The sequence below is a fragment of the Oncorhynchus masou genome, chromosome 4, assembly GCF_036934945.1.
Source record: "Oncorhynchus masou masou isolate Uvic2021 chromosome 4, UVic_Omas_1.1, whole genome shotgun sequence".
NCBI classification, from domain to species: domain Eukaryota; kingdom Metazoa; phylum Chordata; class Actinopteri; order Salmoniformes; family Salmonidae; genus Oncorhynchus; species Oncorhynchus masou.
Window position 1 is genome coordinate 1,052,258 of NC_088215.1, and position 18,810 is coordinate 1,071,067.

General features: G+C 42.5%; 1 protein-coding gene across 4 annotated transcripts in view; it reads right to left on the bottom strand.

Annotated features, from left to right (window-relative positions):
* The window catches only part of si:ch211-126j24.1 (phosphofurin acidic cluster sorting protein 2), a 104,245-nt gene that overhangs the window by 57,781 nt on the left and 27,654 nt on the right, over positions 1-18,810 (bottom strand). For all 4 annotated transcript variants that reach the window (XM_064947054.1, XM_064947041.1, XM_064947047.1 and 1 more), the window contains exon 2: positions 5,649-5,736. In XM_064947054.1, the coding sequence (XP_064803126.1) occupies positions 5,649-5,736 (88 nt within the window). The remainder of the gene's footprint in view (positions 1-5,648; positions 5,737-18,810) is intronic.

Here is an 18,810-nt window from a genome sequence, read left to right on the forward strand (position 1 = left end):
TGGGATCGATGGACCGGTCCTCGGTGTCATAGAGACGGGACAGCGCGTCGGCCTTAGTGTTAAAGGAACCTGGTCTATAAGAGATCGTAAATCTAAAGCGTGTAAAGAACATGGCCCACCTAGCCTGACGCGGATTCAGTCTCCTCGCTGCTCGAATATACTCCAGATTGCGGTGGTCAGTCCAGATGAGGAAAGGGTGTTTAGCCCCCTCTAGCCAGTGTCTCCACACCTTCAGGGCCTTTACCATAGCTAGTAACTCCCGGTCCCCCACATCATAGTTCCGTTCCGCTCCGCCGGACCCAGCTTCTTAGAAAAGAAAGAGCAGGGACGGATTTTCGGTGGCGTGGCCGAGGCACTGAGACAGCACGGCTCCAACCCCAGCCTCGGACGCATCCACCTCCACTATGAATGCTAACAAAGGGTCCGGATGCGCCAACACGGGAGCTTCAGTGAACAGCGCCTTCAACAGGCCTCTGCCGACCACCGCAAACGCACCGCCCCCCCCTTCAGCAGTGAGGTAATGGGCTCCGCTACTTGGCCAAAACCCCGGATAAACCTCCGGTAGTAATTTGCAAACCCTAAAAACCGCTGCACCTCCTTTACCGTGGTCGGAGTCGGCCAATTACGCACGGCGTTAACGCGGTCACACTCCATCACCACCCCCGAGCTGGAAATGCGATAACCCAGGAAGGAAACGGCTTGTTTGGAGAACACACATTTCTCAGCCTTGACATATAGGTCATGCTACAGCAGTCGCCCAAGGACCTTGCGCACCAGGGAGACATGCACGGCGCGTATGGCAGAATAAATCAAGATGTCATCAATATAGACTACCACACCCTACCCGTGCAAGTCCCTGAGAATCTCATCTACAAAGGATTGGAAGACGGCTGGAGCATTCTTTTCTTCAACCCATACGGCATGACGAGGTAGTGGCCTGATGTGGTACTAAACGCGGTTTTCCACTCGTCTCCTCCCCGAATACGCACCAGATTATACGCGCTCCTGAGGTCCAGTTTTGTGAAGAAACGTGCTCCGTGGAATGATTCCACCGCCATAGCGATGAGAGATAGCGGATAACTAAATCCCACTGTGATCGAATTGAGAACTTGATAATCAATGCATGGACGCAAACCTCCCTCCTTTTTCCTCACAAAAAAGAAACTCGAGGAGACGGGTGACATGGAGGGCCGAATGTACCCCTGTCTCAGAGCTTCCATGACATATGTCTCCATAGCCAACGTCTCCTCCTGTGACAGTGGGTACATGTGACTCCGGGGAAGTGCAGCGTTCTCCTGGAGGTTTATCACGCATTCCCACCGTCGAAGGGGTGGTAATTTGGTCACTTTTTTCTTACTAAAAGCGATAGCCAGTGCGCGGGGACCGGTGGGTCTATCTGCACTAACGGAATACACAACTTACAGGCGAGTCCGCGATCCATAAAACTCCCAGCTGTGCCTGAATCGACTAGTGCCTTATGCTGAAGAGAGGGAAAAAAATGCAGGGAAAAAATAAACAAAAACATGTGACCAACAGGGAGCTCTGGGTGAGTTTGGTGCCTACTCACCTGGGGTGGCCGAGAAGTGTTCCGCCTGCCAGCTCGAAACCCAGAGGGACTCCTCCAGCACCGGTCTGAAGTGTAGAGACCCAGAGAGCCTCCTCCTTCGGTCTCACTAGATGCAGCTCCTCCCAACTCCATCGGAGTTGGAGCGGGAGGGCTGGAAGGTGGAATTGACAGGACCCCTTCTGAACGCCCGCGGGCAGCTAGCAGGTTGTCCAGTCGAATCGACATGTCTATCAGTTCATCAAGGGAGAGTGTTGTGTCCCGACAAGCTAGCTCCCGGCCGACGTCCTCCGGGAGACTGCAGCGGTAATGGTCCATCAGGGCCCTGTCATTCCACCCAGCACCAGCAGCCAGGGTCCTGAACTCCAACGCGAAGTCCTGCGCACTCCTCGTCTCCTGTCTGAGGTGGAACAGTCGCTCCTGAACTCCTGGTAGTGGTCCCGAGCCGAGGCTGGGCTGTTCCAGACAGCGTTGGCCCAGTCCAGGGCCCTACCCGTCAAACAGGAGACGAGGAGGCTCACACTCTCCTCACCCGAAGGAGCCGGACGCACGGTAGCCAGGTAGAGCACGAGCTGGAGCAAAAATCCATGGCACCCAGCCGCCGCTCCATCGTACTCCCCCGGGAGGGGGACGCAATGTGCTGGACCCAGAGGACGACGTAGGTGGAGTAGGTGGCGTCGTCTGTGGGGGAGCTGGGGTAGATGTTGGTAGACCACTCCTCTCCCATTGCTCCATCCTCTCCAGCATCTGGTCCATCGCTGAACCGATCCGATGGAGGACAGCTGTATGATGATGTACACGCTTTTCCATGGTTGGGAGAGGGGTGGTCGCTGCTCCTGCTGACTCCATAGGTGGTGCGGGCTTCTGTTACGACTTCTATAAATGGTGCGGTGGAGGAGTCAAACGCAGAGAGCAGGTAATATCGTACGTGAATCCATTTATTCCAACAACAGCGGAGACATGGACATGCCAACACTAGGGCGTATGAAACCACCCGTCCAAAATACACAGGACTAAAACTGTCCGCAAAATAATGAGATAACACTATACACCAACACCAAAATAACAGCGAACAAGCCCGCACAAATACCCAGCGGGCCTAGTGCCCTTAAATAGCCTACAAACAACACTAACTCAAAACAGGTGTACCCAATTAAACCCAATAAACAGAAACAAATGGAAAGGGAATCGATGGCAGCTCATAGGCCAGCGACGACGACCGCCGAAAGAGGCAGTCCTCAGATAATCGCATGGTTTGCTTTCGCCGTAAAGCCTTTTTGAAATCTGAAAATGTGGCTGGATTAACAAGAAGTTAGGCTTTATTTTGGTGTATTGCACGTGTTTTTATTTTATTTTGAATAATTTAAATTTGAATTTGGCGCTCTGCCATTTCACCGGATGTTGTCAAATCGATCCCACTAACGGGATTTGATCCATAAGAAGTTTCATGGATTTCTCCTTTGAGTTGTCTCGTTGAAATGTTCTTACTCTTTCAAATGACTGCTCGATTTGTTGACCACTCGATCCACATAGCAGACATAGTGGGCTAGGTTAGGAATGCTGTGTTGCACGTGTAGCGCTACATTTTACGTGGTGTCATTATGTTATGTACCTACATTATATAGGTATGCACGTTAGCTTTGACATCGGTTTTGCACATCGGCGTTAAACTAGACATCAGGCCGATGTCGGCATTTTTAGCTAATATTGTCCGAATCTGATATGTTCACCGATATATCGTGCATCCCTACTCCAAATACATTTTTCCAAATGCTACTCAGCTAACAACACTCCGCACTCCGCTGTAGTGAAAGAGCACTGGGTGGATCTACAGACGGTCCTTTCCGGTCCATATGCGAAGCCATAACTGTTGGTGAATTCAAGACAACAGAAATATCTGAAAAAAACATGCTCTGACTGGGAAAAATATTTTTTAACAGTCATCCAACTCAGATGAAACTCGGCATCCTACTAGAGCTTAAGATCACCAACATCACGATTTCCCCCAGTCTGAGCTCATTTTGTTTCCAAGTTCCCAGGTGCACTTGTGGCCGTGGCATACCACAGCATACTTTTTACTAAACAGTATGTGCTAAATAGTACATAATACGATTAATATGTATGCAGTTTAAGTAAGTAGTAGGCAAGCCAGAATTCGGACACGGCTAATGACATGCAGAAAAAAATAGGGGGAAAAGCGTATTTGCTTTCTATCACGGTCAGTTATAGTGCTTCACTAACTCTCCATGCAGACTGTTTAGTTCTCGTGGGAGGCGAGCTTCACATCCAAATTAATTGACTGTAAATGCAACAGGCTTATTGCTAACAAGACAACAGCAGCAGTCACTATCTAATGTCTAATGAGCAGTCACACACAGCTGTACCAAAATGGACCAGCAGACAGCTATCGGCGATGAAGCATCACAATACATTCAGTCTTTAGAGATGAAAGGGAGAAGGAAAGTTTGTGAGGAAAATAAAACTCTGTAAAAAGATGTGCAAGCTACTTCAAGAAATTCATGCAAACTGATACTAGAGCAGGACGAAAAGACATGTGGCTTCCAAGAGTAGCCCCATGGGTCCTGACAACTAAGTGAGTAGATAGGTGTCGGCTTCAGACACGTCTGCAAACAAAGCTATTGGCTAGCTCAATGACAATAAAATTAACGAATTTCGGAAGGCGTTCAAAAAACTGAAAGGTCCAAAAACAAGTATGTATTAAAATACGGAACAAAACCGCTACAATCTTCTGAGTTCAGTTGCTAGAGATACAGAGTGACCAAGAACAAACATTTTTCACACTCTTTTTCCTCCTGTCAAAGGGGAATAAAGAGCAGTCGAGGCCCGTCTTAACTCCTGCGTACGCCGTAACTTTTGGTTCTTTTGTGTTGCTGCTCAACATGCTGTCATCAGAGGATCAGATGTGGCCATTTAAGTCCCTTTTCTGACAAGTCGAGCCAGGCGCTAGCTCGCCATCACAATCAACACAGGAAGAAAGGAGTAGACCTGAATGGTGTTCTCAGAAGTACAGAGTTACTTGAGGACAGAGCAGCGGTGGGCAATATTGACGGACACTTCAGGGTCTGATGGGGAACAGCCACCTAAGGTTTTCAGGTCAGGTTTTCTACCACCTGTAACTGTCATGCTGACAAGCTTAAAATCTCTTGAGGTGTGTCTTCCTTCACAACACCAGTGACCTTGTCAAAAATGTTCGGACCTGTTTGGGCCCCTCTTAGATTAATGTGCAATTTATTTATGTATTGACAAATCAATCCCACCAATATAGTAAATGTCAGATCTCTGTGTGTATCTGAAAGGTAAGCTTGCCATGTACAGTATATAGAATTATTGCACAGATTTTTGATAATCTACCTTTCAATACTCATGAAGTGCATAGTGCAAATGACCAGTGAATTTACCACCAGTAATTAGAGAAAACAGAAAGAACACAGTTCAACCAGACAATGCTCTTTCTCTCAGACTGCACAGTACCCTGAGCAATATGCGAGCCCTGGGCAGTACCGCGGGCCAAAGCGACTACTTTAGAATGCAGAGTGCCCCAAGTAACGGTCGGACATAACTGTAATATATTTTATTTTCTCTCTGTTCCTATCGAACAAGCTGTCACCTTGGTAACCGCTTGGGCAGTCCTCAGACTATTGAGCTTAGTGGAAGGAGAGAATCTGGGGAGGTTGTCAGGTGTGAAAGGAAAAGTATATAGCTAAGTCGCACTTCTGCCAAGATGCATGAAATAAAGGATGTAGAAAATATATGCAATGGCTTTAGAAATAGCTTGTAAGGAGGACCACAGAGAAGTGAAAAATATTTCCGATGTTGACCATGAGCTTTTGTTGGCCATTAGCTTTTTGTTAGTTATTTCCATATGTGTTATATTAGTTATTAATATTATTATTATTATTATTATTAGTTATTTCCACAGTTGTTACCAAACCATCCCATTACACAAGACTTCAATGGTCAACAGCAATCCAAGTTCCTGTGTTTTTAGGGACACTCCATTTGATACTAATACAATCCGAAGCACATCACTTAAATCGTCATAATCTTCTTAACCTGGACTCACCTGTATTTTGACAGCTATCACCACAGAGCTAAGCTCTCGGTCCAATTCTTTGAGGACAATCAGCTTCTTGAGGGTCAGGCTGCACAATCTGTGGTCAACAGGGGAGACAGGGAAGGGATTTAGTTTAGTTTCATTCATTTAGATCAGTGGTTCCCAAACGGTTTATAGTCCCGTACCCCTTCAAACGTTCAACCTCCACCTGCGTACCCCCTCTAGCACCAGGATCAGCGCACTCTCAAATGTTGTTTTTTTGCCATCATTGTAAGCCTGCCACACACACACACACACACACACACACACACGCGCACACACATTTATTAAACATAAGAACGAGTGTGAGTTTTTGTCAAAACCCGGCCTGTGGGAAGTGACAAAGAGCTCTTATAGGACCAGGGCACAAATAATTATAATCAATCATTTTGCTCTTTATTTTGCCATCTTATATATTAAACCTTATTTGTTCATTAAAAATTGTGATTAACTCACCACAGGTTAATGAGAAGGGTGTGCTTGAAAGGATGTGGACAACTCTGCAATGTTGGGTTGTATTGGAGAGAGTCTCAGTCTTAAATCATTTCCCACACAGTCTGTGCATGTATTTAGTATTCATGCTAGTGAGGGCCGAGAATCCACTCTCACATAGGTACGTGGTTGCAATGGGCATCAGTGTCTTAACAGCGCAATTTTCCAAGGCAGGATACTCTGAGCGCAGCCCAATCCAGAAATCTGGCAGTGGCCTCTGATTAAATTACATTTTCACATAACCGCTTGTTGCAATTTTGATGAGTCCCTCTTGTTCAGATATCGGTAAGTGGACTAGAGGCAGGGCATGAAAGGGATAACGAATCCAGTTGTTTGTGTTATCCATTTCGGGAAAGTACCTGCATAATTGCAGACCCAACTCACTCAGGTGATTTGCTAAATCACATTTGACATTGGTCGTCAGCTTGAGTTCATTTGCATACAAAAACCATACAATGATGGAAAGACCTGTGTGTTGTCCTTGTTAATGCAGACAGTGAAGAGCTCCAACTTCTTAATCATTGCCTCAATTTTGAAGATGTCGGAAGTTAACATACACTTAGGTTGGAGTCATTAAACTCCTTTTTCAACCACTTCACAAATTTCTTGTGAACAAACTACAGTTTTGGCAAGTTGGTTAGGACAAGTTTACAGTAGAGGTCGACCGATTAATCGGAATGGCCGGCATTTTTGGGCGCCGATTGAAAAAAAAAATATATAAAAATATACATTCAGTGGGGAAAAAAATATATATATTTACAGTGGGGCAAAAAAGTATTTAGTCAGCCACCAATTGTGCAAGTTCTCCTACTTAAAAAGATGAGAGGCCTGTAATTTTCATCATAGGTACACTTCAACTATGACAGACAAAATTAGGAAAAGAAAATCCAGAAAATCACATTGTAGGATTTTTAATGATTTTATTTGCAAATTATGGTGGAAAATAAGTATTTGGTCACCTACAAACAAGCAAGATTTCTGGCTCTCACAGACCTGTAACTTCTTCTTTAAGAGGCTCCTCTGTCCTGCACTCGTGACCTGTATTAATGGCACCTGTTTGAACTTGTTATCAGTATAAAAGACACCTGTCCACAACCTCAAACAGTCACACTCCAAACTCCACTATGGCCAAGACCAAGAGCTGTCAAAGGACACCAAAAACAAAATTGTAGACCTGCACCAGGCTGGGAAGACTGAATCTGCAATAGGTAAGCAGCTTGGTTTGAATAAATCAACTGTGGGAGCAATTATTAGGAAATGGAAGACATACAAGACCACTGATAATCTCCCTCGATCTGGGGCTCCATACAAGATGTCACCCCGTGGGGTCAAAATGATCACAAGAACGGTGAGCAAAAATCCCAGAACCACACGGGGGGACCTAGTGAATGACCTGCAGAGAGCTGGGACCAAAGTAACAAAGCCTACCATCAGCAAGGGCATTGAAGATGAAAGGTGGCTGGGTCTTTCAGCATGACAATGATCCCAAACACACTGCCCGGGCAACAAATGAGTGGCTTCGTAAGAAGCATTTCAAGGTCCTGGAGTGGCCTAGCCAGTCTCCAGATCTCAACCCCATAGAAAATCTTTGGAGGGAGTTGAAAGTCCGTGTTGCCCAGCAACAGCCCCAAAACATCATTGCTCTAGAGGAGATCTGCATGGAGGAATGGGCCAAAATACCAGCAACAGTGTGTGAAAACCTTGTGAAGACTTACAGAAAACGTTTGACCTCTGTCATTGCCAACAAAGGGTATATAACAAAGGATTGAGATAAACTTTTGTTATTGACCAAATACTTATTTTCCACCATAATTTACAAGTAAATTCATTAAAAATCCTACAATGTGATTTTCTGGAATTTTTTTCTCATTTTGTCTGTCATAGTTGAAGTGTACCTACGATGAAAATTACAGGCCTGTCTCATCTTTTTAAGTGGGAGAACTTGCACAATTGGTGGCTGACTAAATACGTATTGGTCCCACTATATATACTATTTTATATATACACCTTTATTGAACCAGGCAAGTCAGTTAAGAACACATACTTATTTTCAATGACGGCCTAGGAACGGTGGGTTAACTGCCTCGTTCAGGGGCAGAACGACAGATTTCCACCATGTCAGCTGGGGGTCCAATCTTGCAACCTTACAGTTAACTAGTTCAACGCAATAACGACCTTCCTCTCTCTCGTTGCACTCCACAAGGAGACTGCCTGTTACGCGAATGCAGTAAGCCAAGGTAAGTTGCTTGCTAGCATTAAACTTATCTTATAAAAAACAATCAATCATAATCACTAGTTTACTACACATGGTTGATATTACTAGATATTATCTAGCGTGTCCTGCGTTGCATATAATCTGACTGAGCATACAAGCATACAAGTATCTAAGTAACTGACTGAGCGGTGGTAGGCAGAAGCAGGCGTGTAAACATAAATTCAAACAGCACTTCCGTGCGTTTTGCTAGCAGCTCTTCGTTGTGCGTCAAGCATTGCGCTGTTTATGACTTCAAGCCTATCAACTCCCGAGATGAGGCTGGTGTAACCGAAGTGAAATGTCTAGCTAGTTAGCGCACGCTAATAGCGTTTCAAACATCACTAGCCTTCTAGTAGTTGTTCGCCTTGCTCTGCATGGGTAATGCTTCTTCGATGGTGGCTGTTTTCGTTGTGTTGCTGGTTCGAGCCCAGGGAGGGGCGAGGAGAGGCACGGAAGCTATACTGTTACACTGGCAATACTAAAGTGCCTATAAGAACATCTAATAGTCAAAGGTTAATGAAATACAAATTGTATAGAGGGAAATAGTCCTATAATTCCTATAATAACTTCAACCTAAAACTTCTTACCTGGGAATATTGAAGACTCATGTTAAAAGGAACCACCAGCTTTCATATGTTCTCATGTTCTGAGCAAGGAACTGGAACGTTAGCTTTCTTACATAGCACATATTGCACTTTTACTTTCTTCTCCAACACTTTGTTTTTGCATTATTTAAACCAAATTGAACATGTTTCATTATTTACTTGAGGCTAAATTGATTTTATTGATGTATTATATTAAGTTAAAATAAGAGTTCATTCAGTATTGTTGTAATTGTCATTAATACAAATAAATAAATAAAAATGTATTAATTGGTATCGGCGTTTTTGATTCTCCAATAATCGGTATCGGCGTTGAAAATCTTAATCAGTCGACCTCCAGATTATTTAACTTATAACTCACTGTATCACAATTCCAGTGGGTCAGAAGTTTACATACACTAAATTGGCTGACTTGAAACAGCTTGGAAAATGTCATAAAATTATCTCATGGCTTTAGAAGCTTCTGATAGGCTAATTGACATAATTTGAGGCAATTGGAGGTGTACCTGTGGATGTATTTCAAGGCCTACCTTCAAACTCAGTGCCTCTTTGCTTGACATCATGGGAAAATCTAGAGAAATCAGCCAAGACCTCAGAAAAAAAATTGTGGACCTCCACAAGTCTGGTTCATCCTTGGGAGCAATTTCCAAATGCCTGAAGGTACCACGTTCATCTGTACAAAAAAATTGTATGCAAGTATAAACACCATGGGACCACGCAGCCGTCATACAGCTCAGGAAGGAGACGCGTTCTGTCTCCTAGAGATGAACTTACTTTGGTGCGAAAAGTGCAAATCAATCCCAGAACAGCAGCAAATGACCTTGTGAAGATACTGGAGGAAAGATATCTATATCCACAGTAAAACGAGTCCTATATCGACATAACCTGAAAGGCCAATAGGCAATGAAGAAGCCACTGTTCCAAAACCGCCAGAAAAAAGCCAGAAAACGGTTTGCAAATGGACAATGATCCCTGCAAATGGGGACAAAGATTGTACTTTTTGGAGAAATGTCCTCTGAAACAAAAATAGAACTGTTTGGCCATCGTTATGTTTGAAGGAAAAAGGGGGAGGCTTGCAAGCCGAAGAACACCATCCCAACCGTGAACCATGGGGGGTGGCAGTATCATGTTCTGGGGATGCTTTGCTGCAGGAGCGACTGGTGCACTTCACAAAATAGATGGCATCATGAGGAAAATGATGTGGATATATTGAAGCAACATCTCAAGACATCAGTCAGGAAGTTAAATCTTGGTCGCAAATGGGTCTTCCAAATGGACAATGACCCCAAGCATACTTCCAAAGTTGTGGCAAAATGGCTTAAGGACAAACAAGTCAAGGTATTGGAGTGGCCATCACTCCATTATTAAAAATGTGTGGGCAGAACTGAAAAAGCGTGTGCGAGCAAGGAGGCCTACAAACCTGACTCAGTTACACCAGCTCTGTCAGGAGAAATGGGCCAAAATTCACCCAACTTATTGTGGGAAGCTTGTGGAAGGCTAACCGAAACGTTTGACCCAAGTTAAACAATTTAAAGGCAATGCTACCAAATACTAATTGAGTGTATAAACTTCTGACCGACTGGGAATATGATGAAAGAAAAAATAAATGTACTATTATTCTGACATTCAACATTCTTAAAATAAAGTGGTGATCCTATCTGACCTAAGACAGGGAATTTTTACTATGATTAAATATCAGGAATTGTGAAAAACTGAGTTTAAATGTATTTGGCTAAGGTGTATGTAAACTTCCGACTTCAACTGTATGTGAGAGTGGATTCTCGGTCCTCAGTAGCTTAAATACAGGCACAGACTGTGTGGAAAATGATTCAAAACTAAGACTCTCTCCAATATAACCCAACATTGCAGAGTTGTGTGCATCCTTTCAAGCACACCCTTCTCATTAATCTGTGGTGAGTTATTCACAATTTTCCATGAACAAATAAGGTTTTAATATGGTGAAATAAAGAGCAAAATTATGGATTATAATTATTTGTGCTCTGGTCCTATAAGAGCTCTTTGTCACTTCCCACGAGGCGGGTTGTAACAAACTCACACTCATGTGTAATAAATGTATAGTGTGTGTGTTGCAGGCTTACAATGATAGCAAAAAAAACAACATTTGAGAGTGCACTGACCCTGGTACTAGAGGGGGAGCTGTAGGTTGAATGTTTAAAGAACCACTGATTTGAAAACCATGCTCTAGAGGACAGAAAAAAAAGTAAAAAAGTAAACTAATAAAAAACCCGCAAAGGACTGATTTCTCACAGTTAAAGAAAATAAAAAGGTTTTCAATCTCATAATCCCACTTTTTTAATAGAAAAACAACAACATTGGATGTTCTAAGTCCACAACAACGCTTAAACCGCATCAGTGGACCCCCAAAAAACAGAGAAATTTGATTTGCTTGGTGTAGTTACCATTTAAATCACATGCGCACCAGTCAGACTGTTTCTGTCGCCATTGGAGGTGTGTGAGTTTCAAGTTTGGGGAAGATGCATTTTCACCATAAAAATGCACTTTTATAATAAAGCATTCCATGTATCATCATGTAAGATAGCCTACTATTCCGAATGTGATGAGTAGATTGGATAGTCATCATTTAGGCTTATAATATAACTCAATCACTGTTCGCAAAGAGTACTGTCCAATGCATGGCTGAGCGCATAGTGGCGTAAAGTTGGCCTACAGTAGGCTATATCAAATACGTTTCTTGGCCTTTTATAAACATTTTATGCAATTCTACTTCACTTTATATGACTCGAGACATTAGCGGAATCTTTTTTAATATGACAAAAATTACAGGGTAGCCTACTCTGCTGACAAATAAAGGTAAAGGTGCATGTCTGATCCATATAATCACCCTATGAAAAAGGGAGAAAAAAATTGCCTACAATATGACATCGATTTAACCTGGAGGAGGAAATGATTGTCCAAAAACCAACTTTCAACGGGCACAACAATGATAAAGAGTGAATATGCTCTCCACTGGTGCCAATAAAATAGGCAACACTGTTCAAACAATTAAGTTGAGAATTTTGATAACTATAAAACACCAGATTAGAGTCTTTTCATTGTCTTCTCTTCACAGCAATAGATCTTACAGGTCTCTGCTGACAATGACAGAAACGAACTGCAAAAATGACTGAAGCTGGATACTCATATCTCCCTCACTAACTTTAAGCATCAGCTGTCAGAGCAGCTCACAGATCATTGCACCTGTACATAGCCCATCTGTAAATAGCCCGTCCAACTACCTCATCCCCATATTGTTATTTATTTTTTTGCTCCTTTGCACTTATTTCTAGTTATTTCTTATTTCTAGTATTTCTACTTGCACATTCATCTTCTGCACATCTATCACTCCAGTGTTTAATTGCTAAATTGTGATTACTCCGCCACCACTTATTGCCTTACCTCCTGAATCTTACCTCATTTGCACACACTGTATATAGATTTTTTCTGTTGTGTTATTGACTGTACGTTTGTTTATTCCATGTGTAACTCTGTGTTGTTGTTTGTGTCGAACTGCTTTGCTTTATCTTGGCCAGGTTGCAGTTGTAAATTAGAACTTGTTCTCAACTGGCTTACCTGGTTAAATAAATGTGAAAAAACAACAACATCTGCTTACAAACTATGATGAAATATTGCGATATGCCTGGCTGGGCCTCTACTTTTCACTGACAGTCTCAACTCAACAATCTATGTGGTATTTGCATAGACATTAAAACCAGGATATTTGTCGCATGCACTGCTCAAATTGCGGGCCATTCCGACTGTAGGAAATGCAATTTAAACAGTCCACAGCTTTATTGTTTTTTAAGAAGCCAATGATCATCTGTGGCCAAATCCTGCTTTTTGATCTAGTAGCATATTTTGAATTGTTTTTGTATAGACAGGAGGGGCTAATTAGGCTATATTGTTTTGGCAATTTAATTCAATTTACTTTAGGGGACACGGTGCCTATGTCTGTAGCACACTTATGAAAGAGTTTTCAAAACAATTGGCCACGGGATTGAAGCAAATAATCACGATCCTGCCAGGTAGTAATGGCTACCTTGTAGTTATCTTTTAATTGCATTTCCATCTACTCTAAGACGGTTAGGCTATCATTAGTGGCTACACAGTGGTAGACATAGGCCCTACGTGCACTGCACACACACAGACATGGGTGTTCCCATGCTGATGTTTCCTCTTCGGAAAGAAGGAATGTTTTTGATAAATTGCACATTACTGTTTGAATAAAACATGATAAATTGTGAGCCGAAAACTAACGTGGCCAGGTCCATTTTTTGCCCTGGCACCCTTGCAAACAATTAAAAATGTGTGTCGCACTGCCAAGTCAAACAGTCGCGAATGCAGTATCAGTATCGAACACTGTATTGAGACCTAATTAGTTCTCCGTCATTAATCTAACAGCTCAAGGAGAGGACATGCTCTTGGATCGTTGGCTTACATAGGCTTATTATAATGTAATACTGTTCGTTAATGAATGGTTATGAATCCATATTTTGAATTGACAAATTATAAGAAATGCCTATAATGCGTAGGATTTTGAATGTTTTATATTGCTAATAAATCTTTTCAGGCTTTATTAAAAGTGGGTACTGGCAAAATTTGGAGGACTTAACTTGCGTGAACATTACTCAGCCAATAGACTTAGGCGCTCGTGCCTGATTGTTGATTATTGGTTTAAAAGCCCTATCCATGAGGAAATAAAAAAATACATTGTTGGCGAGTCTAGCAACATCAAGACGACCCCAAAAAACTGAACCTCAAATGTATGAAAACAAGGTAGCAAATAAAATAACAAATCTGCACACATGCTCCGAAGAGAGATTTGAAAACACAATAGGTCTTCATCAGGAGACCATGAAACGCAGGCAGAACATGAAAACATGGAGTAGGAAACAAAACAGATATGGTCAGTTCAGACCTGAATAGGAGTGCTGCTGTGAGCTTCATTCAAATCTCACGGTGGCCCTGAGCTCTTCCTTTTCTCCTCAGACTGTAACTGTGCCCCAAATGGCACACTATTCTCTAAAGTGCACCATGGGCCCTGGTCAAAAGTAGTGCACTAAATAGGAAATAAGGTGCCATTTGGGATGTAACCTTTATCGAAGTACTGCATTGCCAGAGTATGAGTCATACAGGAAGCTAGAGACAGCTCCTATTCTTCCATTCTAGTGCATTTGGAGGAGAAAGTAGAGCTGGGGTTGAATGAATGTGTTTTCTCTCCCCTTTTCACTCGCACACTCTCTGTGATGGGGTGGCAACCTTGGTCAGCAGTAGAACAACATTCACTTTCCAATTCCCCATGACTACAGAAACTTACTCCAACACATATACATGCACAAAAACAATACAATTAAAATGCAAGCACTTTCAACAGACTTATACTAAAAGAAACACACATCCTCGGACCCACACACAGCCACCTCCCCCCACCACACCCACACACACACCCACACACGAGGGGAAGTTGGGGTCACAATCTGTCTTTTGAGAATTCTGACTTGTCTGGAGTGTAGTTGACAGGCAAACACAAACAGGCCATTTCCACATCCAGTACTGACAGCGCACGCACATGTGCACACACAGACCATACAAACACAAATACACAAATGCACCCAAAGAGATGCACACAAACACACTTGGCACAAAAGGGGCTGGAATGTTCAGACGCAGAGATGGAAAAGACTGCGCTAACTCAGCACAAAGCCAGACCACCTGATTGAACGCATTCTGTACCGGCCATTCATCGGAAGGACCGAGGCAGAGAGAGAGTGGCAGAGAGAGAGAGGCAGAGAGAGAGAGGCAGAGAGAGAGAGAGAGGCAGAGAGAGAGAGGCAGAGAGAGAGAGAGAGAGAGAGGCAGAGAGAGAGAGAGAGAGAGAGGCAGAGAGAGAGATAGACAGGAGGGGTGGATGGACAGAGAGATGAAGAGAGGGTTAGGGGGAGGGAGATGACTGGACATACCAACACAGAGATTCAGTATATTTACAGGAAATACTCACTCAATGCAGTATACTAAAACTAGCACAGTACCATAGAGGCACAGAATAAGTTAGAGGGATGGAGGAACATATTCAAGAAAGATCAAGTGCAATATATTATAAAATAAAGCAAACTGGATGGAATATGGGGAAAAAAATCATAAAATAGAAATGCTACCAAAATAATTTGCGATGATTCACTAAACAATATTTTGAAAGAGGAAGCAAAGTACTTAAAATTTTAAAAAAGCTATAAAATAAAAAGCTATCACAGTGCAGTAGAGCAATGCTTATGTTGAAAGCTTCAAAGCTGATCTGCTAAAATGGCATGATATTTGCTGGGGATATTGTACGATAAAAATATTTCTTGTTGGATAATACACACAGGGAACACACTTAATGTGTTGTGAAAAGTGTTATGAAATGTAATGTAATATTTTAATCTGCATTTTAATCTCTGTAAAAAATGAAGAGACCACTGCAAAATGATCAGATTCTCTGGTTGTACTATTTATAGGCATATGTAAACTACTGAACATTTCTCCCAAATTCCAAATCAAAATATTGTCATTTAGAGCATTTATTTGCAGAAAATGACAACTGGTCAAAATAACAAAAAAGATGGTGTGTTGTCAGACCTCAAATATTGCAAAGAAAATAAGTTAATATTAATATATAAACACAATACTAATGGTTTAACTTGGGAAGAATTCAGAAATCCATATTTGGTGGAATAACCCTGATTGTCAATCACAGCATTCATGCGTCTTGAAAGCTCCTCCACCAAATTTCACAGTGGGTGCGAGACACTGTGGCTTGTAAGGCCTCTCCAGGTCTCGCACCCACTGTGAAATTTGGTGGAGGATCGGTGATGATTTGGGGGTGCATCAGCAAGGCTGGGATCGGGCTGGGATCAAGCCACGTATAAAATCTGGCTTCCTTCTGCTCTGACAATGTTCCCCAACTCTGAGGATTGGGTTTTGAAGCAGGACAATGCACCATGCCACACAGCCAGGTCAGTCAAGGTGTGGATGGAGGACCACCAGATCAAGACCCTGTCATGGCCAGCCCAATCTCCAGACCTGAACCCCATTGAAAACCTCTGGAATGTGATCAAGAGGAAGATGGATGATGTGGAGTGGCATAAAGTCACCCAACATCAATGTAAAAGACTGGTCAAATAAAACACTATTTTATTGGTCACATACACAAAGTAAGCAGTTAATGTTAATGTGAGTGTAGCAAAATGCTTGTACTTCTAGTTCCGACAGGGCAGTAATATCTAACAAGTAATCTAACAATTTCACAACAACTATCTTATACACACAGGTGTAAGGGAATGAATAAGAATATGTACATATAAATATATGGATGAGCGATGGCTGTGCAGCTTAGGCAAGATGTAGTAGATGGTATAGAGTGGTATTGTTTAAAGTGACTAGTGATACATTTATTACATCCAATTATGAATTATTAAAGTGGCTAAAGATTTGAGTCAGTATGTTGGCAGCAGCCACTCAATGTTAGTGATGATTGTTTAACAGTCTGATGGCCTTGAGATAGAGGCTGTTTTTCAGTCTCTCGGTTCCAGCTTTGATGCACCTGTACTGACCTTGCCTTCTGGCTGATAGCGGGGTGAACAGGCAGTGGCTCGGATTGTTGTTATCCTTGATGATCTTTTTGGCCTTCCTGTGATATCGGGTGGTGTAGGTGTCCTGGAGGGCAGGTAGTTTGCCCCTGGTGACGCGTTGCGCAGATCACACTACCCTCTGGAGAGGCTTACGGTTGTGGGCGGAGCATGTGCCGTACCAGGCGGTGATACAGCCCGACAAGATGCTCTTGATTGTGCATCTGTAAATGTTTGTGAGTGTTTTCGGGGACAAGCAAAATTTCTTCAGCCTCCTGAGATTGAAGAGGTACTATTGCGCCTTCTTCACCACTCTGTCTGTGTGGATGAACCATTTCAGTTTGTCTGTGACGTGTACGCCGAGGAACGTCAAACTTTCCATTTTCTCCACTACTGTCTCGTCGATGTGGCTCAACTCCAGCCACTTTAATAATGGGAATTGATGGGAAATGTAAATATATCACTAGCCACTTTAAACAATGCTACCTTATATAATGTTACTTACCCTACATTATTAATCTCATATGCATACGTATATACTGTACTCTATATCATCGACTGCATCCTTATGTAATACATGTATCACTAATCACTTTAACTATGCCACTTTGTTTACATACTCATCTCATATGTATATTCTGTACTCAATACCATCTACTGTATCTTGCCTATGCTGCTCTGTACCATCACTCATTCATATATCCTTATGTACATATTCTTTATCCCCTTACACTGTGTATAAGACAGTAGTTTAGGAATTGTTAGTTAGATTACTTGTTGGTTATTACTGCATTGTCGGAACTAGAAGCACAAGCATTTCGCTACACTCGCATTAACATCTGCTAACCATGTGTATGTGACAAATAAAATTTGATTTGATTTGGATAGGGGGGGTGCTCCTTCTGCTGTTTCCTGAAGTCCACGATCATCTCCTTTGTTTTGTTGACGTTGAGTGTGAGGTTATTTTCCTGACACCACACACTTCAGGGAGGAGGGCCCTCACCTCCTCCCTGAAGGCCGTCTCGTCGTCGTTGGTAATCAAGCCTACTACTGCAGTGTCGTCTGCAAACTTAGGTGAACAGGGAGTACAGGAGAGGGCTGAGAACGCTGAGAACGCACCCTTGTGGGGCCCCAGTGCTGAGGATCACAGGGGTGGAGATGTTATTTCCTACCTTCAGAGAACAAGGGTCTCAAGCTTAATGACGAGTTTGGAAGGTACTATGGTGTTAAATGCTGAGCTGTAGTCAATGAACAGCATTCTTACATAGGTATTCCTCTTGTCCAGATGGGTTGGGGCAGTGGAGAGCATGCCAAGACGCATGAAAGCTGTGATTGAAAATCAGGGTTATTCCACCAAATACTGAATTCTGAACAATTCCTAAGTCACAACATTAGTATTGTGTTGTTTAAAAGTGAATATGAACTTATTTTCTTTGCAATATTTGAGGTCTGACAACACACCACCCTTTTTGTTATTTTGACCAGTTGTCATTTTCTGCAAATAAATGCTCTAAATGACAATATTTTGATTTGAAATTTGGGAGAAATGTCATCAGTAGTTTATAGAATAAAACAACAATGTTAATTTTACCCAAAACACATACCTCTAAATAGTCAAACCAGAGAAGCGGATAATTTTGCAGTGGTCTCTTCATTCTTTCCAGAGCTGTATCTCTGCCTTAACATTTCTGGACCCCAGGAAGAGTAGCTGCTGCCTTGGGGGATGAGGATACTTAATAAAGTCTCTTTTGTTATGGTTTCACTTTGACTTCAGCAGTAGCCCATACAAGACTAGAAGTAGTCCATTTCTACATCCTACATATCCACAACCAACCATGGGCAACACTTTTGCATTACTTACGGGTTAGTAAATATACTGTAACAACTTTAACTTTATCTATTTTTAAGTGTGTCCCAATTTGGATATAGCAAATACCGTTATGTCAAATGCTTCTTTGGGCAAACGGCCATTAATCTGCAGACTATAACATGGACACAACTGTGTGACAGGGGCTACTAGTCTTCAATACATCCCCCGGTGTTAGTAATGATGAACTGTATCGAGAAGCGTTTTATTCAAACCCATTTTCTCAGAACACCATTAGGGACACTGCCTGACAGTGCCCAAAGACAAACAAGGGTGGGTGTAACAGTAAACTGCA